A 20,041-nucleotide genomic window follows, 5' to 3' on the forward strand; every position below is an offset into this window, starting at 1 on the left:
AACCCCGGGGGGGGGGCCCCTTTTTTTTTAAATTTTTTTTTTTTTTTTTTTTTTTTTTATGAATCTCTTTAACACCAGGTGGTACTTTCTAAACAGTGGATTCTCAATAATCATTTGTTGAAATTAATCAGTGCTAAATAGTTGAATTATCCCATAAGCACCAGAACTTTTAAAATTGTAAACATTCAGGATTGCAATCTTTCTAGACCTTTACACATATTTCTTGATTTTCTAAAGTAAATTGAACAAAATTTAACCCTCTTTGAAGACTTTAGGAGAATCATGATTCAGAAGCTAAAGTGTACAAATATATTCAGAGCTCATTGGAATGCGGAGGACCACTTACCCTATATGGTGAACAATGTGAACGGCTTAGTCTCCTGGGCTTCTGTTAGCCTCCTGGGCTTTTGTTTTGTGGAGTTTTTAGTTTTTCATATTATTCTCCATCTCGTTTTAGCAGCTATTCTTCCCCTTTGCATTTTCTGCTTCTAATTAGATTAATCTACTAATGAATCTGTTTAGAAAACGCCATGCTTTAGAAATGAAAGTAAGTATAAGTAGACTCTATAGGGCTCTTCTGGAAATAAGGCTTTGCATGTTGGTGCATGAACTCCTCTGCTCTGTCTCTTCACTCGTTCAGCACCCTTTGGGGGTCAGCACTACATTAGTTACAAAGGCAGAACTTTATCCTTGTCTTCAAGGTGTTCAGGGTTAATCTCTCTTAGCAACTCAGAGGCCTTTCTGTGTTTCTCAGCTATATTTCAGGTAATAGTTATTTTTCTTTTATTTTAGGGTTTGAATGATGTATTTTATATACAAGTAATATGGGTAGAAGGGTTTGTTTTGGTCCCCTTAATTTGATATTATATGGAATCGTAACAAGAATTGTAAGATTTGTTTTAAGCCTAAGGTTACAAAAAATACAAAGATAATGAAGTGTGTGTTTTCTTTTTTTATAGGAAATACAGATGAAGAGGACTGCAATTGAAGCTTTTAATGAAACAATTAAAATATTTGAAGAGCAGTGTCATACACAAGAACAACATAGCAAAGAATATATTGAGCGATTTCGGAAAGAGGGGAATGAAAAGGAAATTGAACGGTAAATCTACCTAATACTTACAAGTGCATCAGTGACCCGAGACGTCTTTTCTTCTCCAATAATCTCTGACATGTTTGCTTTTACGCCCTCAAACTTGACAGTCCTGCCATATGGAATTACTTGCTGTTCCCACTAATGGCACCAAGCTGAACTTTGTCTCTTCTGCATTCTTTCTCCGTCCTCCAAAATTGTTGACCCCGACTCATCCTTTAGGACTCGGTTTAGATACAACTTACTGGAAAATTTTCCCTGATTCCCTAGACTGGTTTAGGGGCTTTTTATCCCTGCCCCTGCAGCATCTATCCTGATCCCTAGTGTAACATTTACTGAAAGTCACACTCACTGAATTTTGAGCTTGTTGAGAGTAAGGGTGGTAGCTTATTTTCCCTGATAGCTCCAGCAGGTTTTATGGTGCCTGAGAGTACATAGTGGTGCCCATGGAATATTTGTTGAACTGAAAACCAACGGCAGCAGTCTGACAATTAGTTGAAGGCAGAGCAAGACCATTGGCAGGAAGACCAGCCTGCATGTTGCAGGTGACTGATTGCGTCTTTGTGGTCATCAGGTTAAAAGATGGTGAAGGCCTGAACCAGAGCAATGGCACGAAAGGAGGGGTAGTTAATAGAAATGCTAAGGACTTGGTGCCTGACCAGATCTGGCAGGTGTGGGAGAAGCCAAAGATAATTCCTAGATTTCTGATATTAGTGACTAAGGGATGTATAATTCACCAAAATGGGAAGTACATCAGGGGAGTTCAGGGTTGGAACCAATGAGTTTTGAAGTTCCTGTGAAAACCCAAATGGAGTTGTCTGAGGGGCTGGTTATCTGGATTTGGAACTCACAGTACAGAAAGCATTTGGGAGGCCAAGGTGTTGTAGGTGATGGTAGCTGCTAAGGATGAGATTACACAGAGAGTGAGAAGCATAAGTATTGGATCTGGCAACTAAAAGAATACTGGGAACCTTTATCAAAGCAAATTTAGTGGAGTATTAGAAAATGAGCCAAATAACATGGGGTTGAGGCGTGAAAAAGTGGATCATAAAGAAAAATGAGTCACATGCAAGGGAAAAGCAAAATTATTTCTCATATTAGCACCAAAGTGTTAGTGAACTTCTGTGTGCCTAAGAATAGTATTAAGTGCTGTGAGGCAGTATAGCTTAATGAATAAAACTGTGGGCTTAAATGCTATATCAACCATTTACTAGCTGTGTGACCTTGAGTGAGTTACTTAACTCTCTGAGCCTGTTTCTTCCTCCATAAAACTGTGGATAAAACCTTGTTGAAATGCTATGAGGACTAAGTGATACACACACACACATTTATGGTAGAGAAAGGTAGGGGTGTGTGTGTGTGTGTGTGTGTATCTTGACATATGGTATCAGTAAGTGACAGTTTTTACTAATAATGAAGAAATAGAAAAGAACTTGTAGTTTAGTTGCAAAGGGAGTTAAAGTATCATGATGATGTTTTAATAGTAATATAAAACTACATATTATTGAGTGACAAGTGAGTAATGTGGACAGTTGTTGCCTTAGGATTCAGAGCACAGCAAAACTTTGTGTGCTGGAAGAGCTTAGGGCCGTCATCTACTGAGTACTTACCAAGATGTCCCAGGCACAGTTTAGTCCTTTTACATGTATTACCACAATTAATTCACACAGTAACCCAGCTTTACTTGTTCAGTCATGGCTGGATCCAGGGCCCAAACAAGTTCATCAGGATTCCCCTCATGCTGTGTCTTTTGGCTCAGTTTTTCTCTGTGTTGGCTTCATCCTCAGGCAGGCTTTCCCTACGAGGTAGCAATATTAGCTGCTGGGAGTCATAGAATCACATGTTCACAACTTAGTCCCAGTGGAAAGAGAGAATCTCTGTTTACAATATTTCTAGTAAGAGTCCTAGATTTGACTCTCATTGGGTCAGTTTGGGTATTATTCCCATTTCTGAACAAGTCATTGTGGCCTGAGGCAGGGATAGGATGGAATGGAACACTCTTTTTTTTCTTTTTTAATTAATTAATTAATTTATTTTTGGCTGCGTTGGGTCTTCATTGCTGCGCATGGGCTTTCTCTAGTTTGGGTGAGCAGGGTCTACTCTTCATTGTGGTGTGCGGGCTTCTCATTGCCGTGGCTTCTCTTGTTGAGCACAGGCTCGAGGGCGCGCAGGCTTCAGTAGTTGTGGCATGCAGGATTCCGTAGTTGTGGCACATAGGCTTAGTTGCTCCAGGGCATGTGGGATCTTCCTGGACCAGGGCTCAAACCCATGTCCTCTGCATTGGCAGGCGGATTCTTAATCACTGCGCCACCAGGAATGGAACACTCTTATTGGCCAGGCTGGGTGGTATGGATGTTCACCTGTGAATCTGAGAAGGGGGCAGGGAACATGAGGGTGCTGTTTCCAGAAGAGTAGGAATGGATATGTGCTAGGCAAAAACAGCAGATGTCCACCACACTTCAGGTGTTAGGACTGTGTTCATACTGTGGAAAGCTCCTGCTTGGTTCATGTTTTAGCCTTAATATGTCAAATATTTTCACAGAATTATGATGAACTATGACAAATTAAAATCACGTCTGGGTGAGATTCATGATAGCAAAATGCGTCTAGAGCAGGATTTGAAGAAACAAGCTTTGGACAACCGGGAAATAGATAAAAAAATGAACAGTATCAAACCTGACCTGATCCAGCTGCGCAAGATCCGAGATCAGCACCTTGTGTGAGTATTCTGGGACTATGTGGGAGGGATCCACCACCACCTGATTCCTACTGTGCTAGAGACCTTAGAGGTAGAAGAAGAGATTTGTCATTGAGAACTGGCCAGTGAGATTGTAAGAAGTTAGGAAAGCAGTCCTGTTAGTAGTCGCGGTATCAGAGTCTACCTGAAGTCAAGCGTGTGGGGCCAGTCAGAAGGTAAGACTGTAATCCATACAAATGAGCAAAATGGTTGAGTTTTAAAGGTACAGATTCCTTAATGTGTGCCTAAAACACAAAACCCAGAATCTTCGGCTACATAGAAGAACCACAGAAACAGAAATTACCCCTCAAAGGCAAGGGCACTAATAGTGGGGGCCTACAAAGAAGTATACAGAATAGTCTATTAAAGGGTTTTTATATTTAAGAAATAAGATTCTATATTTAAGTAATAGAAATATTACTGTTGATAGCAGGTATGAAAAATGGCACACCTGAGGAGTGATGGAAAACTGTGATTTAGCTAGATATAGGGATATTATCTAAATATAGATTGAAAGATATATTATCAGAACAAGATGTGTGGATTAAGAGGTTTAGGCCAGATGACTGCTTCATAGAAGGAGAAAATCCATGAGAAAGGAAAATATATTAGGTTTAGTTCTAGGTAATAATAGACTGTTATGTAATATGTTTATGGGTGACTTTCATGCATGTAACACACTCAGTTCAAACTCTTGGCAGGAGGAGACAGAGTAAAGACCTCTGAGGGTTTCTTTGTGTCAGAAAGAGGGAGGGGATAAAATACAAGCTTAGAGGTTGGAACATTGGCTGTTGAGTTTCAGTAGAGGAAAATTTAAGGTGATTGTTTTGGGAGCAAACAATTATAACTATACTATACTGAGTAATTTTTAGTAGCACTCCTCTCTAGAGATCTTTCAGTTTGCTATTGTGGCCAAAAAAATCAAGGAAGTACACATAGCATACAGAAGAGCTTTGGAAGCAAGGCAGGGATGTGCCTTTGTGTAAAAGCAGGATGTGTCTGCTCTTGGAATGCTTATATGGTTTGGGTCATATAATGAAGCTGAAGAAAGTCCCAAGAAGGCTGTGCCATGGACCAAAGGAATGAATGGAAGCACTTCTTTGCCCTGGAAAGTGATGAGATATTAAGAAACCTACCATTCCTAGGTGCATGACTAAGGGTGGCAAACTAGACCTTGAAAGTTCCTTTAACAAGTTATGTAAGCTAAATATAAGAGAATTTAGCTCTATATTTAGAATTTATCATGGATGATAAGCCATGACCTGCTTGTATCCTGCTAGGATATTTAGGGAGACACAGAAAACCATTGCCTCTTTTGGAAGTGTTGCTTCCACTGTCCCATAGTCCATGCTTTGATGTTTCTAACAAAGACAATACTAGGATTGGTAGGCTTGATCTGCTCTAATGCTGAAATTGTACAGTCAGTCCTGAAAGAGACTGGTTGTATTGCTGCATGATACTGAATATGATCTGTCTTTGGTCCTGTGTTGAAGTTGGAATAGGTTGGAATTCTGCAGCACCCAACGAGAGACTGTCATTAGTTTATCAGGTCCCTTTTGCGTGTGGACATTTCCCTGACTTCCCGCTGTATAGCCCATAAGGATTTTTTGAGATTTTCTGCTGAGATTCCAATGTACTGTTTCTAGAATATTCTTGAATGCCTAAATGCAGATTTTCATTTCTTAAATATAGAATAAAATATTTCTTAAATATAAAATCCTTTATTTATTTTTACTTTATTTTTAGTTTTTGGCCATGCCATGTGGCTTGCGGGATCTTAGTTCTCCAGTCAGGCCCCACGGCAGTGAGAGCTCGAGTCCTAACCACAGGACCGCCAGGGAATTCCCTAAAAGCCTTTAAAATTCCTTTTCAAAAAAAGGAGTTCATTTGCAATTCTTTTTCATCAGGAGCTAGTTTTCATGATTACCATTTACTTTTCTTGGTATTCATAAACCTGAATGCAAAATAAAGAATAATTTGCCATAACACAACTTAGTCTTCCTGACTAATAAACTATGACTTATTGCCACCCTAAAGTAGGCTCTGTGTAGTGTGTGTCAGTCCATCCACAGCTACGCCCAAAGTAACATTATTATCAGTGATTGGATCGTCATTAGCAGCTGATCATATTTTAAAAAGCTGGGATAAGTACCTGATCAGATAGATGATAAAATATCAGGCTCCAGAAAGATCTCAGGAGACTGAAACTATGATCCAAATTGAATATCATAGAACTTAATTTGAATAAATGTCATCTTACACATAGCTGCAAAAAGTCAACTTCCTGAAAGTAAAATTGGAGAGGCAAGATGGGGCAGCTGTGTGTATGAGGAATTCTGAAGGATATTATTACTGTGTCAGTAATTGTTCGGTAAAGGTACACATTGTGACTACAAAAGTTAGTTTAATCTTACATTAAAATGTATCCTAAATAAGCCATTAAAAGTCCCATTCTCTTATGCTGGGTAAACACTCCTTGAGTACAGGAAGCCATCTCTTTATCTGAGGATAATAGGTCCTGGAAAAAAAAGTCCACTTAAAGTTAATCCATTTCAAAAAAAAACACCGCTAATCCATTTCAAAGGGTGTGCTGGAATTTTCCATTTGCCCTCTCAGTTTCTACTCTTCATCTTTCTCTACCCTGCTCTGTGCCTAAGAAAACGGATCTATTTGCCCTCTGGCTTCTAATTAGTTTTGGCCATTTGGAGGCACTGGCAGATGAGAGGGCAGGAGGAGAGTGAAGTAAGAATATTTATTTTCTGGCTTCCTCTCTGTGTGATCACAGTGAGTTGGCTCATTCTCTACCAAAGGTGGCACTCTCCATAGGATACTCTCTGGGTTCAAGTCACTGCTGTCTCCAACTGATTCTTCAGTTCTAGGAGAGGTTATGTCTTCCCACTACTGCTAGCCCCGGGGAGTTTCTCTAAAACATCTCAAGACCTTTGTAAATAGTAAACTCTCCTCAACTACCAGTTTGACTGTGCCTTCTGCTTCTAGCCAAGGCCCTAACTGATACAAATTAGGCGAAATGTCATAGTATGAAATGTCATAGTACACAGTAAACAAAATGATAGTTTGATGAGGGATTTTATGTTGAAGATAAAATTGAACATAAAGAAAATAAGTTCATCCTATGTGAACTGAATTTATGTTGTAACTTCAACTTCATATCTTTTTTAGAATAAACAAAGAAAAAAACCACACAGTTAGTGACAGAATGAGAATTGGATGTTAGGTCTTTGATGCTTTGTTCAGGTTTTTCCCCTAGAATGTACTGTTTTATATGTGGCATTACTCAATAACAGTAAGTTAAATATGAATTAACATGCTAAATTTACTTGAGCTTTTTAAAAATCATTTTTAGAAGCTAGTCAGTTCCTGGCATTGTTATTAGATGTTTAAGGAGTCAGAACTATATAGTAGTATTTGAAATGGACTTTTGGGAGATTAGAAAAGTTGCCTGTGTCAGAAGGCAGAGACCATCATAGATGGAGCGTGAACCAAAATATTCTTCTCTTTCGCCTGGATTTTCCTGGGTGTCTTAACATTCCTTGTGGCAGAAAGGGAAGCTCAGTTTACAGAGGTTGGTGGTTTACAAGAAAATGGGGACTCAAGAGAAAATGTGGTGCAGTTTGTTCATTTTAAGCCTTTTACCCAGTGTGCTTGTCTCTTTATTTAACAAAGGAAAGATCAGTTCTTCAAGGATAGAAAACTTTGGATGTTAAGAGTGCTTAGAGGAGGGTATCTGGATATTTTGCTAAGAGAAGTGATAGTGTAGGATGGGGTTTGTTACTAAATAAATTCTATAAAGATCATATGTTAGTTGTTTTCCAGTTTCACTAAGCATACAAAATGAAATCCAGGTTAACTGAAGAACATGTCTTATTGAGAAAGGCTGTGTAATCTGTCTTAAAATAACTTTAAAATTAGGTGCGATGCCAAGTTATCTAGTGTACTTGGGGTCAGAGGGAGATACAAGATGACCTTGGAGTTGACCCTGAAGACTTTGTTAAAAGTGGCCCATCTACAGATATTTACTGACTATTTATTGAATATCTACCATGTGCTGGCACTGTTTTCAGCATTTGGAATAGCCATGAGCAGGACAGATCCCTTTCTTTAAAGCAGCTTACATTTTAGCTGGGGAGACAAACATAACCAAGTGAAAATAATGAATTTCAGGGAGTTCCCTGGTGGTCCAGTGGTTAGGACTCAGCGCTTTCACTACTGTGTCCCGGGTTCAATCCCTGGTTGGGGATTAAGATCCCACAAGCCGCGCAGCGTGGCCAAAAAACCAAAAAAAACCCATTAAAAAAAATGAATTGCAGGCAAGTACTATGAAGATGATAAAATAAAGAAAAGTGTAGAGTGACTGGTGGACTGCCTTAGATTAGGACTCAGCGCTTTCACTACTGTGGCCCGGGTTCAATCCCTGGTTGGGGATTAAGATCCCACAAGCCGCGCAGCGTGGCCAAAAAACCAAAAAAAACCCATTAAAAAAAATGAATTGCAGGCAAGTACTATGAAGATGATAAAATAAAGAAAAGTGTAGAGTGACTGGTGGACTGCCTTAGTTGGGACAATTTAGGGTAGTCTTCCCTGAGATGTTTATGATGACACCTGAATGATCGGGGGCCTGGTTGGAGGATGGTGATGAATGAGTTTTTATACTCCACTGAAGTTTCAGGCTATCATCCATCTCAGTGGAATGAGATGAAATGGTTTATTTCATTTTACGTCTAAAATGTTGGTATATTTTGAAATACTGTGATTTACCTGGTGACGAAGTAGATTTGTATTAATTACTCAGATTGCCACCCGGAATTTCTTGTGGCTTGCTTAGGTGCAAAAATAGACCTTGAAATTCTGTTTTAGAATTTAACTCAATGTAGTAGGCCAGTGAGGGATTGCATACTCTGGTTTAGTGGAGATTGCAAATGTGACACCATGCTTACCTAACTAATGATTTCAGAAACAAGTGTCCCATTGTGTTTGAGTGCAAGTATATGTGTGCTTGTGGTTATATAACCTTCTAGAAAAGGAAAGTGAAAAGTGAGAGAAGTGCCTAATTTCAAGTAGCTTTCTGTGTTTCTGCCTTTTTGCAAAAAGTTGAAGGAAAAGTAATGGAGAAACAAGTTTAGGGAAATCTCTGGCCATTCTTAGTAGGACTGGGGAAAATAAGTTCCTGGACCCTGGAAGTTTGGTTGGCTTGGACGTGTCTACTTTGTCCAGGCAGAGTTTGCATAGACACTGACACTGGTGTCTTCCCTCTGGCAGGTGGCTCAATCACAAAGGAGTAAGACAGAAGCGCCTAAATGCCTGGCTGGGAATCAAGAATGAGGATGCTGCTGAGTAAGTTCTCTCTGTACCTTTCTGTCAGAGGGCTTTGTTTCCAGGATAAGACATGGGACTTCTTAATACATACTGAGTGCTGGTTCTCTTTGTTACTTGAGGACATTTGAATCAAGAACTTTGCACCTCTTTAAATTGAATTGCCTCAAGAATACCTTATAGGCACTTGAGTTCAAAGACCTGATGAACCATATGAAACCTGGATGCTTAAGCATTGCTCATTCAGACATTCATGTGTCAGGTTATTGGATGAAACATGTGAATTCTGTGCTTTCTGCATAATAGCAAATAATAAAGCTGTTAAAAAAATCCAACTAATTGCAATTCCACTTTGTCATTTTGTGGTTTAAGATTTAGAAGAGAGTGTTATTCGTGAATTTGCTTTTAGATATAAGTAAACTGATCGTTAGAATAATATTTTAACATTTAATTTTTAGGACCTATTTTATCAATGAGGAAGATGAAAACCTGCCCCATTATGATGAGAAAACCTGGTTTGTTGAGGATATCAATCGAGTACAAGCAGAGGACTTGCTTTATGGGAAACCTGATGGTGCATTCTTAATTCGTGAGAGTAGCAAGAAAGGATGTTATGCTTGCTCTGTGGTGTAAGTCTTCTCTGGGGGTATAACCTTTTGAAAACTTCCTCATTGATTAATAGAAAATCAACCCCTCCTAAAGTTCAGATCAAATTAGTTGAAGTACAATAAAATGAGGAACCATGGCTTAGACCATTAATATTAGTACAAAGAAAACAGTTAGTTGCTTTAAGAGAAATACCATCTGAAATTATTTCGGGGATTTTAATTTAAATGGTAAGCAGACTAGGCCCTGCATTGTTGCTATTGGACTTTAGGTGTCTATGAAAAGTAATTTGAGGTTTTCAATTGAAAAGATCACTTAATTCTTTAGTAGTCTCCTGCTTGCCTAACTTGGCCTTCATTGTCATATTAAGGAAGGCTTGATTAAACAACTGTTTTTACTTCAGAAGAAAAACGATCTAAAATTTGTACTTAAATAGTATTCTGTTGAGGTTGTGATAGAAAATGTTGGATGTGTTCTGTAAGATGATCTTATGACTTTGTTTGGAAAAGCCTATTTTCCTTTTAATGGAAAGTGAAGTTCTGGGGACAATTAATCATGCCTCAGTGAGATTTTGCCAAAGTGTTGTATATATATTCCTTAAAAAGGCAACTGTTTTCATTGACAAAGACCATACCTAGAGTGGAGGTACAGTATGATGGTCATGAGAGCAAGCTTTGGGGCCAGATATACAGGATTCAGATCCTGACTCTACCACTTACTAGATATGTGACCTAGGGTAAGTTACTTAAACTTTCTTTGCCTAGTTTCCTTATTTGTAAAATAAGGATAATAATAATATCTACTTAAGGGTTTTTAAAGTATTACTCGAGTTAATATGTGTGATTTAATATACTTTGATCAGTGCTGGAACACACTAAATAAATGTTATCTACTAATATTATTACGATAATGATGCTGCTGATGGACATGCCAGAAGGCAAAGATGACAAAATGATTTTGCCCTCAAAGAGGACAAAGTGATGACGACAGACAAAAGACACTCATATTAACAGAATGCTTGGTGCTTTACATGATCATCTTGTCCTTAGTGGTCTGTCTCTGTCATGCAGTCAGAGTTTGAATCCAACTTTACCTGGTTTCAAAGCCCGCATTTTTCTTTTGCACCACACTTTCTCATTTCACAGTTAAATATCCAAGATAAATAAAATCACTGTGACATAGGTATCACTAGTAGGCTGTGTGCATGAAGAACTAATTCTGACGGAGAAAGAGGGTTGGGAGATTTTGTGGAAGAGGTGGCGTTTGAACTGGACTTTGAAAGGATATTGAATAGTGGGACATCTATGGGCAAAAAGTAAGGCAGGAATTGGATTAGTATTATCCAAAGATAGAGCTACTTGAAACGTTTCATTTCTCTCTGACCTGGGCTCAGATACTCAAGTTTATTTGAGTGGAAATGGCAGGAGAAGATGGCTCTTGCAGGATCTGAGATCTTTTAAGAACAATAAAAAGAAGGAAGACAATAAGCCCAGTGCATTAGTAGTCCCTCACTCTTATCTAGGTCGTTGGGTGGCAGCATGTGGGTTAAAGACTTGGCTGGTGGAAAATGCTCCTCAGCAGCTCAGCTAATTCCTGGGAGACCAAGGAGCAGCTTGACTATCTTGGGGAGCTGTATTCTTTTTCTCCTTCTCCTTCCTTTAGCCACAGACTTAATCAGACTCAAGTCCACAGCAGTGTGGATTTCTGTTGCCTATGAAAACCAACTGCAGTAATATATCATATTGGGGTTCACTTTTGGAGAGATTGGAAGCAAAAGAGTCTGGCATCACAGACTTCCACTTGTTTGTTGGCCACTCCAGCTACAGAAAGCCTGCTTACAGTGGTTTCTCAGTTTACTCAGGACATTTGCTGAAGTTAGGGATGTGAATAAGTTCAGTTTTTAAGGAGACTCATAGCAAAATTAAAATGATCATGTAGGGGCTCCCCTGATGGCGCAGTGGTTGAGGGTCCGCCTGCCGATGCAGGGGACACGGGTTCGTGCCCCGGTCCGGTAAGATTCCCACATGCCGCGGAGCTGCTGGGCCCGTGAGCCATGGCTGCTGAGCCTGCTCTGCAACGGGAGAGGCCACAGCAGTGAGAGGCCCACGTACAGCAAAAAAAAAAAAAAAAAATGATCATGTAGTAGGAAGTCAAGGCATAAAACTCACTTGTTTTTCCATTTTAATTTCTGTAAATGACATTATAAAGAAGCCTAAGAAGAAATTGCTTAACTCTACAGCCTTCTCAGGCTAGAGCCAACAATATATGTGTTTCACTAGGTTAAGGAGTTAGGTAGTGAGCACTTGTGATCCTTACTGTTATTGCCATTTGGGGTAAGAAATTTGATTAGGGATAGAACAATTAGATCAACAAGGAAACAGAAGACTTGAACAACACTATAAAACAACTAGACCTAACAGCCATCTCTAGAACACTCCATCTAACAACAGCAGAATACACATTCTTCTCAAGTGCACATGAAACATTGTACAGGCTGGACTCTAGGTTAGGCCACAAGTCTCAATAAATAGGGTTGAAATCATACAAAATATGTTGTCTATACCACAATGGAAAGAAATTAGAAAATAAAAATAAGGAAATTTGGGAAATTCACAAATGTGGACAATAAATAACACACTCCTAAATAATCAGTAGATCAAAAAAGGAAAACAAGGGAAATTAGAAAATACTTTGAGTTAAAAAGAGAAACACAAAATTCAAAACTTACGGAATGCAGCTAAAGCAGTGCTAAGAGGGAAATTTATAACTGTAAGCATTTATATTAAAAAAGCTCTCAAATCAATAACCTACCTTTCTTTCACCTTAAGAAACTAACAAAAGAAGAACAAACTAAACCCAAGCAAGCAAAAGGAAGGGAATAATAAAGATTAGAACTGAATTAAATAAAATAGAGAATAGAAAACAATTGAGGAGGGCTTCCCTGGTGGCACAGTGGTTAAGAATCCGCCTGCCAATGCAGGGGACATGGGTTCAAGCCCTGGTCTGGGAAGATCCCACGTGCTGCAGAGCAACTAAGCCCGTGCGCCACAGCTACTGAGGCTGCGCTCTAGAGCCCATGACCCACAACTGCTGAAGCCCGCACGCCTAGAACCCATGCTCCACAACAAGAGAAGCCACCGCAATGAGAAGCCGACGCACCACAACAAAGAGTAGCCCCCACTCACCGCAACTAGAGAAAGCCCGCACACAGCAACGAAGACCCAACACAGCCAAAAATAAATACATAAAATAAATAAAATTTTTTTTAAAAAAGGAAACAATTGAGGAAATCAGTGAAACCAGAAATTGGGATGAACAAATAGTTAAAGTCTCGCACACACACACAAACACACACGGGAGAGAGAGAAGACACAAATTACTAAAATCAGGATGAGAGAGGGGATGCTACTTGTAGTCCTTACAGAAATTTAAAAAAAATGATGGAATACTATGAATAATTATATGCTAACAAATTAAACAACCTAGATGGACAAATTCCTGGAAGCACACAAACTACCAAAAATGACTTAAGAGGAAGTAGAAATTCTGAATAGAACTATAACAAGTAAAGAAATTGGCTTCACTGGTGAATTCTACCAAATATTGTAAAAGGAATTAACACAAGTCCTTCACAAACTCTTCCAAAAAATAGGAGAGAACACTTCCTAATTCATTTTATGAAGGCATATTCCTTATGAATATAGACATAAAAATCTTTAACAAAACACTAGCAAAGTAACTCCAGCAGCATATAAAAAGGATTATAAACCATGACTAAGTAGAATTCATCTTAGGAATGCCAAGAGGTTCAACATTAAAAAATCAATGTAATAAACCATATTAATAGAATTAAGGACAAAAATCAACTGACAATAATCTACTGATTATTTCAGTAGACTCAGAAAAAGCATTTGACACTCTTACATGTTAAAAAACACTGAATAAACTAGGAACAGGAGGGCACTTCCTCAGCCTGATAAAGGGTATGAAAAACCCACAGCTAATATCGTACTTAGTGGTAAAAGACTGAATGCTTAAGATCAGGAAGAAGACAAGGATGTCTGCTCTCACCACTTCTAATCATTGTACAGAAGGTTCTAGCTAGGCATTTAGGCAAGGAAAAGAAATAAAAGGTATCCAGGTTGGAAAAGAAGAAGTAAACTATTAGAGCTAGTAAATGAGTTCAGCAAGGTTGCAGGTTAAAAGATTAGGATACCAAAAATCAGTTGTTTCTATATACTAGCAGTGAACAATCTGAAAATGAAATGAAGACATTCTATTTATAATGGCATAAAAAATGCTAAAATGCCTAGGCTTAAAAAAATGCAAAAGCTATACAGTGAAAACTATGAAACATCATTGAAAGAACTTAAAGAAAACCTAAATAAGTGGAAAAACATCCGTGTTCATGGATGGCAGTGCTTCCCAAATTGATCTATGTGTTCAGTGTAATCCCTATAAACAGTACCAGCTGGCCTTTTACAGAAATGTCAAGACGATCTTAAAATTCATATGAAAATGCAAGGGATCCAGAACAGCTAAAATAACCTGAAAGAATAGAAAAGAGTTGAAGTACACCTCCCAATTTGACAACTTACAACAAAGCTGTAGTAATCAAAATTGTGAGGTACTAACATAAGATTAAACATGTAGATCAATGAATAGAAATGAGAGCCAGGAAATAAACCCTTACAATTATGTTCAGTTAGTTTTCAACAAGTGTCTCAAGACCATTCAAAGGGGAAAAAATAGTCATTTCAACACATGGTGCTGGGACAACTGGTGAGCCACATGCAGAAGAATGAGGTTGGACCCCTACCTCACACCATATACAAAAATTAACTCAAAGTGTATCTTAGGGACTTCCCTGGTGGTCCAGTGGTTAAGAATCTACCTTCCAATGCAGGGGACGTGGGTTCGATCCCTGGTCGGGGAACTAAGATCCCACATGCAGCAGGGCAACTAAGCCCGTGCACCACAGCTAGAGTCTGCGTGCTGCAATTAGAGAGAAGCCCATGCACTGCAACGAAAAGATCCCGTGTGCTGCAACTAAGACCCGACCAGCCAAAAATAAATAAATAAATATTTTTTAAAAAAACCAAAATGTATCATAGAACTAAATGTAAGAGCTAAAAGATAAAACACTTAGGAGAAAAGATTAGGTATAAATCTTTGTGACTCTGGATTAGGCAGTGGTCTCTTACACATCAAAAACACAGACGACAAAAGAAAAAGATAAATTGGACTTCACCGTAATTAAAGACTTTGTGCATCAAAGGACACTATCAAGAAAGTAAAAAAGACAACCCACAGAATGGAAGGAAATATTTGCAAATCATATATCTAAGCAACTAGTGTCTAATATATAAAGAACTCTTAACAATAAAAAGACAAGTGCCTCAATTAAAAATGGGCAAAGGATTCAAGTAGACACTTCTTTAAAGAAGATATATAAATGGTCAATAAGCATATGAAAAGATGCTCAATGTCATTAGTCATTAGGGAACTGTAAATCAAAACCACCATGAGATACTACAAGGATGACGGTAATCAAAGAGATGGACAATAACAAATGTTGACAGGGATGTGGAGAAATTAGAACCCTCATACACTGCTGGCAGGAATTTAAAATAGTGCAACCACTTCAGAAAACAGTTTGGCAGTTTCTCAAGTTTAACTTTCTTTTTGGCAGGGTTGGGGGGTGCCATGCCACGCAGCTTGTGGGATCTTAGTTCGCCGACCAGGGATTGAACCCAGGGCCACGGTGGTGAAAGCACTGAGTCCTAACCACTGGACCTCTGGGGAATTCCCAAGAAGTTTAACTTATGACTCAACAGTTCCCCTCATAGGTATATATCCAAGAGAACTGAAAACCCATGTCCATACAAAAACTTGTACATGACTATTCACTAAAGCCAAAAAGTGTTAACAATCCAGGTGTCCCATCAATTGATGAATGGACAACCAAATTGTGGCATATCCATACAATAGAATATTACTCAGCCATGAGGAGAAATGAAGTATCAATACATGCTACCACACAGAACTTTGAAAATGGTGTATTAAGTGAACGTAGCCAGACCAAAAAGATTGAGTGATACTGTATGATTCCATTTATATGAAATGTCCAGAATAGGTAAATCCATAGTGACAGTAGGTTAGTGGTTGCCTGGGTCTAGGGGGAGGGAGGAATACAGAGTGACTACTAATGGATACATGGTTTCTTTTTAGGGCGATGAAAATATTCTGGAGTGAGATAGTGGTGATTGTTGCACAACCTTATGAATATTCTAAAAACCACTGATTTGCACACTTAATTTTTTTTTTTGGTTTGTTTTGCCCCCTGCAGTGCATTCTTGCCTAATGGAGGTCCAGAGCTGAGTGATTAAATGCAGCCATCCATTTTAGCTACCAGGTCTTGGGAAATGAAGGGTATCTCTGTGACAAGTCTGTAGGGGTGGGGGGACACATGGGTGTGATATCATACAAGCTTTGATTGACAAAAAGCTTCTACCTCTCCTTTGCAGAACAACTGCTCTCAGACTTCTGTTCATTTAGGGTCCCTTTATCTGTTGCTATCTGCCTTAATTCCCTGTGGTGTTTGTGTGTTGTATCGTTGCAGTGCTGATGGGGAAGTGAAGCACTGCGTGATCTACAGCACTGCTCGGGGCTATGGCTTTGCAGAGCCCTACAACCTGTACAGCTCACTGAAGGAGCTGGTGCTCCATTACCAGCAGACATCCCTCGTCCAGCACAATGACTCCCTCAACGTCAGGCTTGCCTACCCTGTCCACGCACAGATGCCCTCGCTCTGCAGATAAAGAGGGAGTGGGAAGAGTGGTGGCTCTCTAGCGATTTTTATACAGTTTTTATTAGACTATGAGGGCATTCTTTCTACGTAGACTGCTTGTTTTGCACAAGAAGTGATTCTGTGAATGTGAAGTGGAGAGGCCGAGCAGCAGCCGGCCAGAATGGGGGCATACAGGGCCTGGGGTTCTCTGTGACTCACCGCTGCACTGACATAGGAAGCTGGGAGCGGATGCTGTTTTTTGGAAAGTCTGTTTCATTGGGGTTTTTATTTAGCCAGGCACCCTCAACAGAACACATTAGGCCTGATGGGGGTGAGGGTTATATCTGGAAGCCTCTGAGGAGCCCATGTCCTCTTCTGAGAGGCCATGTTGCTCTGAGAGTGTGGTGGGGCATGGCCCCTCTTTCTTCCTCCCAACAAGGCGGTGGTTTTGGTTTGATGGTAGAATGGCATTTGGTGAAAAAGACAACCAAAGGAAAATGGGGAGGCTTGGGATTTCATTTAAAGAATCTTAATCCATGGGTAAAAAACTTTCAACCGAAGGTACTTAACCAACATTGTTTAGGCGTCAGCATCTCAGTAGCTCCTCCCTTTAAAGAAGCATTATGTTTAGAAACCAAATTGATCCCAGCAAAACGATTGTTGCCAGACTAAGGTCTGATGGAAGAAGGCGGCACTAGTATCTGAATGCACACTTCTGTACCAAAACTTGAAAGTAAAACTAGAGACTTTGTTAGTTTTAGCAAACACTAAAATTGGTCAGTGTAACTCCTTTTGCCCTGCCCTTGTTTCTCTGAGGTGAGGAATAGTGTTCTTTTCGTGGGCTGGTGAGCTTTGAATCATAAAATGAAGTTGGTACTTGTGTGGTGTTTCCTTAGCCTAAAGAATGATCTGTTGTTTGAAACCTTTGTAACTTGTGTGTATGAGTAAAGAAAAGGTGCAATCCAGTGCTTTTAGATGGCTTGATATACCAAATAATGATGTAGAACAACATTCTTATATGTGCTTCCCCAAGTTTAAATGCCCAGCAGAAATAGTCAACATGGTTTAATTTCCCGTCATCTCCTGTCGTTTGCTGGGTAGGGCCCAGGGGAACCATAGGTGGCTAAGGCTGTAGCTGGAAGGGAGCCAGACTGCGGTCAGGGACTTCAGTAAATCACAGGCCCAAGGGCTCTGGTTTCCAGGGCGAGGGTCATACCACATTACCCATGTGCTTCCATACAGTGGTTTCTGAAACTTTTGCAAGGAGAGGAAGGGATGGCTTGGAGTTTAGACTGTTAGCCGAAGCCATCTGGAAGCTTTTTTCTTTGCCTTCTTTGTGATCCTGCCATTAAGATGATGTGCACAGACCGTCCTCATGCTCCAGTGGCCCTGATTTTAGGCCAGGAATCTTCTGCTTCATGTGATTTAAGCCTTCCAGCTGAGTGAAGCTGGGCAAATGGAGCTGGAGGCAGCCTCTACTCCTACCTCCATTATGCCCCACCCTCCTCAGTCAACACTCCTTTGACAAATAGAGTCCAGCTGCCTCTGAGCCAATCCTAGAGCCATAATAGGCTCGAATGAGTCAGCTGTTTGAGCCCAAAGCTGTGCAGTCAGGCATCCTGGCTGAGCTACAGAAGTCAATATCTGAGTCTTGGTGAATAAATAAGGTTTACACCTAGGGAAACTCTAGCTTTGGGGATGAAAGAAACAAATTTTGCTTTCCCTGAGCACCTATCTTGGTGGCAGGATCTAGAATGGACCATGACATAGAAATAGATTAAAAATTTGGGGGAGAACCTCCAGAGTTACTGACAGTGAAGATAGAAAGAAAAGGGGCATATCTTTGGCTTTTCCTTGGTTATGTTGCAGTTTCAGGATTGAGTGAGGCAGACAGATGAAACCCCCTCCAGTGTCACTGTTCTGACCTAAGCCCTTAACTAGTTGATAGCCAGCTGAAATCCCTTCCCCATATTGCCAGATTGTTGAACCTGCCTAAGCAGCTAGATGCTCAAGATTGGGTGCAAGGAATCCCTTCTTTCTGGTACTAAAATTTAGTGTGTCCTGGATATCTCTTAAACGAAAAGGAGAATGAGGATGAACCATGTGTTGCTCCTTATCAGGCAGCATTAAGGGTGTGCAGGGAGAGCGCAAGCGCCATCTACCGTTTACACTTGGGCTGGCTTGTGGAGAAGGGCTACTCATTTTTAAGTCATACATTCCTTCACTTTTTTCTTTCCTGTTTTTCATTACTGAATTTGTTGCTTTGTGGGAACTAAGACCTAGGGATCATTTGAGAAGTTGGAAAGTATCTTTTCTGAGTAGTTGCCATGTGATTTGCTTGATCTTGACCAGTGGAAATGGCATAGGGACCAGTCTGCTAACCACTCAGAGGGGTAGTATGCAGCTCTTTTACTCCATGGTCTTGGCAGCAGGTCTTGGCCTCCTTCCTCAGAACCTAGCTGTGTGTGTTATCCCATGATCTGGGCCCTGGGATTCTCTCTCCGCATCTTAACTGCAGCCTCAGTGAGGCAGAGGGTAAAGAGACAGACCAAGACCAGAGGGGCTCCTTGTTTTCCTGGCTAGAGAAGCTGGCCACCAACACGGAAGCAGCTTGGGGCTGGCTGGACACTGGTCAGAGGCCTATCTTTTCCAGGTCGAGCTTTCATCACAGAACAATGCTCTGTCTCCATCTGGCCATAGATGCTAACTAAGCCTTGGCCATGCCTCAGGCCTGTATAGGCTAGTGGTGTCCTTACCACTGATTTGGTCAAGGTTGAGGACTTCTGATTACCGCCCCTACCCTGTCTCCAGGCCTCGATGGAATCCCCGCTTATTTTGGACCCTCAAGTGCTTTGCAGAAGCTCTGAGAGCCAATGTGGTGTCTTCCACCGGTCTCCTCTTGCAGCAAGGAACCAGCCTCATGGGTCCTCTTGGGCCAAGAATTGCATCTGGGCAATTACTGGTTTTTCAAGTTGGTCTCTTGCCAGTTAAGACTCCTTAGTAGATCTGTTTGAGGCTTCAATGGCCTCAAAGCAGAGGGTCCAGATGGGGGCCTGGCTGGGCCCTCTGCTGTCACCTGCTCAGCCTTGCTCTAACTCCAGCCACTTGTGACAGACAACCTTGTTTCCTTACAAACTCCAGCATGTGACTTTGGTGCCCTGTTGTTACTCGTGAAAAACCTATTCTTCTGTTGTCTTTGGTGTAGTCAAAAAAATTCATGTAGTTACGTAAAAATATCGGATTTACAAGGAAGCCAACTGTATGTCTTGTGTTGGGACAATTCATAATGTAGTTCCTAGACCACTTTTGCAAATTGTTCTTGTCACCAGGTGTGTTCAGACATTGCTGTGCAGTTGTGGGGGAGGGTGGGGGGAAGGTGAGGGGAGATACTTTTTGGTCTTTTTGTTTTTTACCTTCCCCAAGTGGGGACAGTCTGGCCAACTTGCTCCAGTAATACAATAAAGACATTGCAATAAAGCACCTT

At 40.3% G+C, this 20,041-nt stretch overlaps 1 protein-coding gene across 1 annotated transcript in view; it reads left to right on the top strand.

Moving 5' to 3' along the window:
* Nucleotides 1-19,984, top strand: part of PIK3R3 (phosphoinositide-3-kinase regulatory subunit 3) — an 83,494-nt gene extending 63,510 nt beyond the window's left edge. The window contains exons 6-10 of the mRNA XM_024746178.1: nucleotides 960-1,102; nucleotides 3,636-3,812; nucleotides 9,108-9,182; nucleotides 9,620-9,790; nucleotides 16,390-19,984. Of these exons, the coding sequence (XP_024601946.1) occupies nucleotides 960-1,102; nucleotides 3,636-3,812; nucleotides 9,108-9,182; nucleotides 9,620-9,790; nucleotides 16,390-16,588 (765 nt within the window). The 3' untranslated portion in view covers nucleotides 16,589-19,984. The remainder of the gene's footprint in view (nucleotides 1-959; nucleotides 1,103-3,635; nucleotides 3,813-9,107; nucleotides 9,183-9,619; nucleotides 9,791-16,389) is intronic.
* Nucleotides 19,985-20,041: the final 57 nt, after the last annotated feature.

This window comes from Neophocaena asiaeorientalis, unplaced genomic scaffold, assembly GCF_003031525.2.
Source record: "Neophocaena asiaeorientalis asiaeorientalis breed wild unplaced genomic scaffold, Neophocaena_asiaeorientalis_V1.1 scaffold51, whole genome shotgun sequence".
Lineage (NCBI taxonomy): Eukaryota > Metazoa > Chordata > Mammalia > Artiodactyla > Phocoenidae > Neophocaena > Neophocaena asiaeorientalis.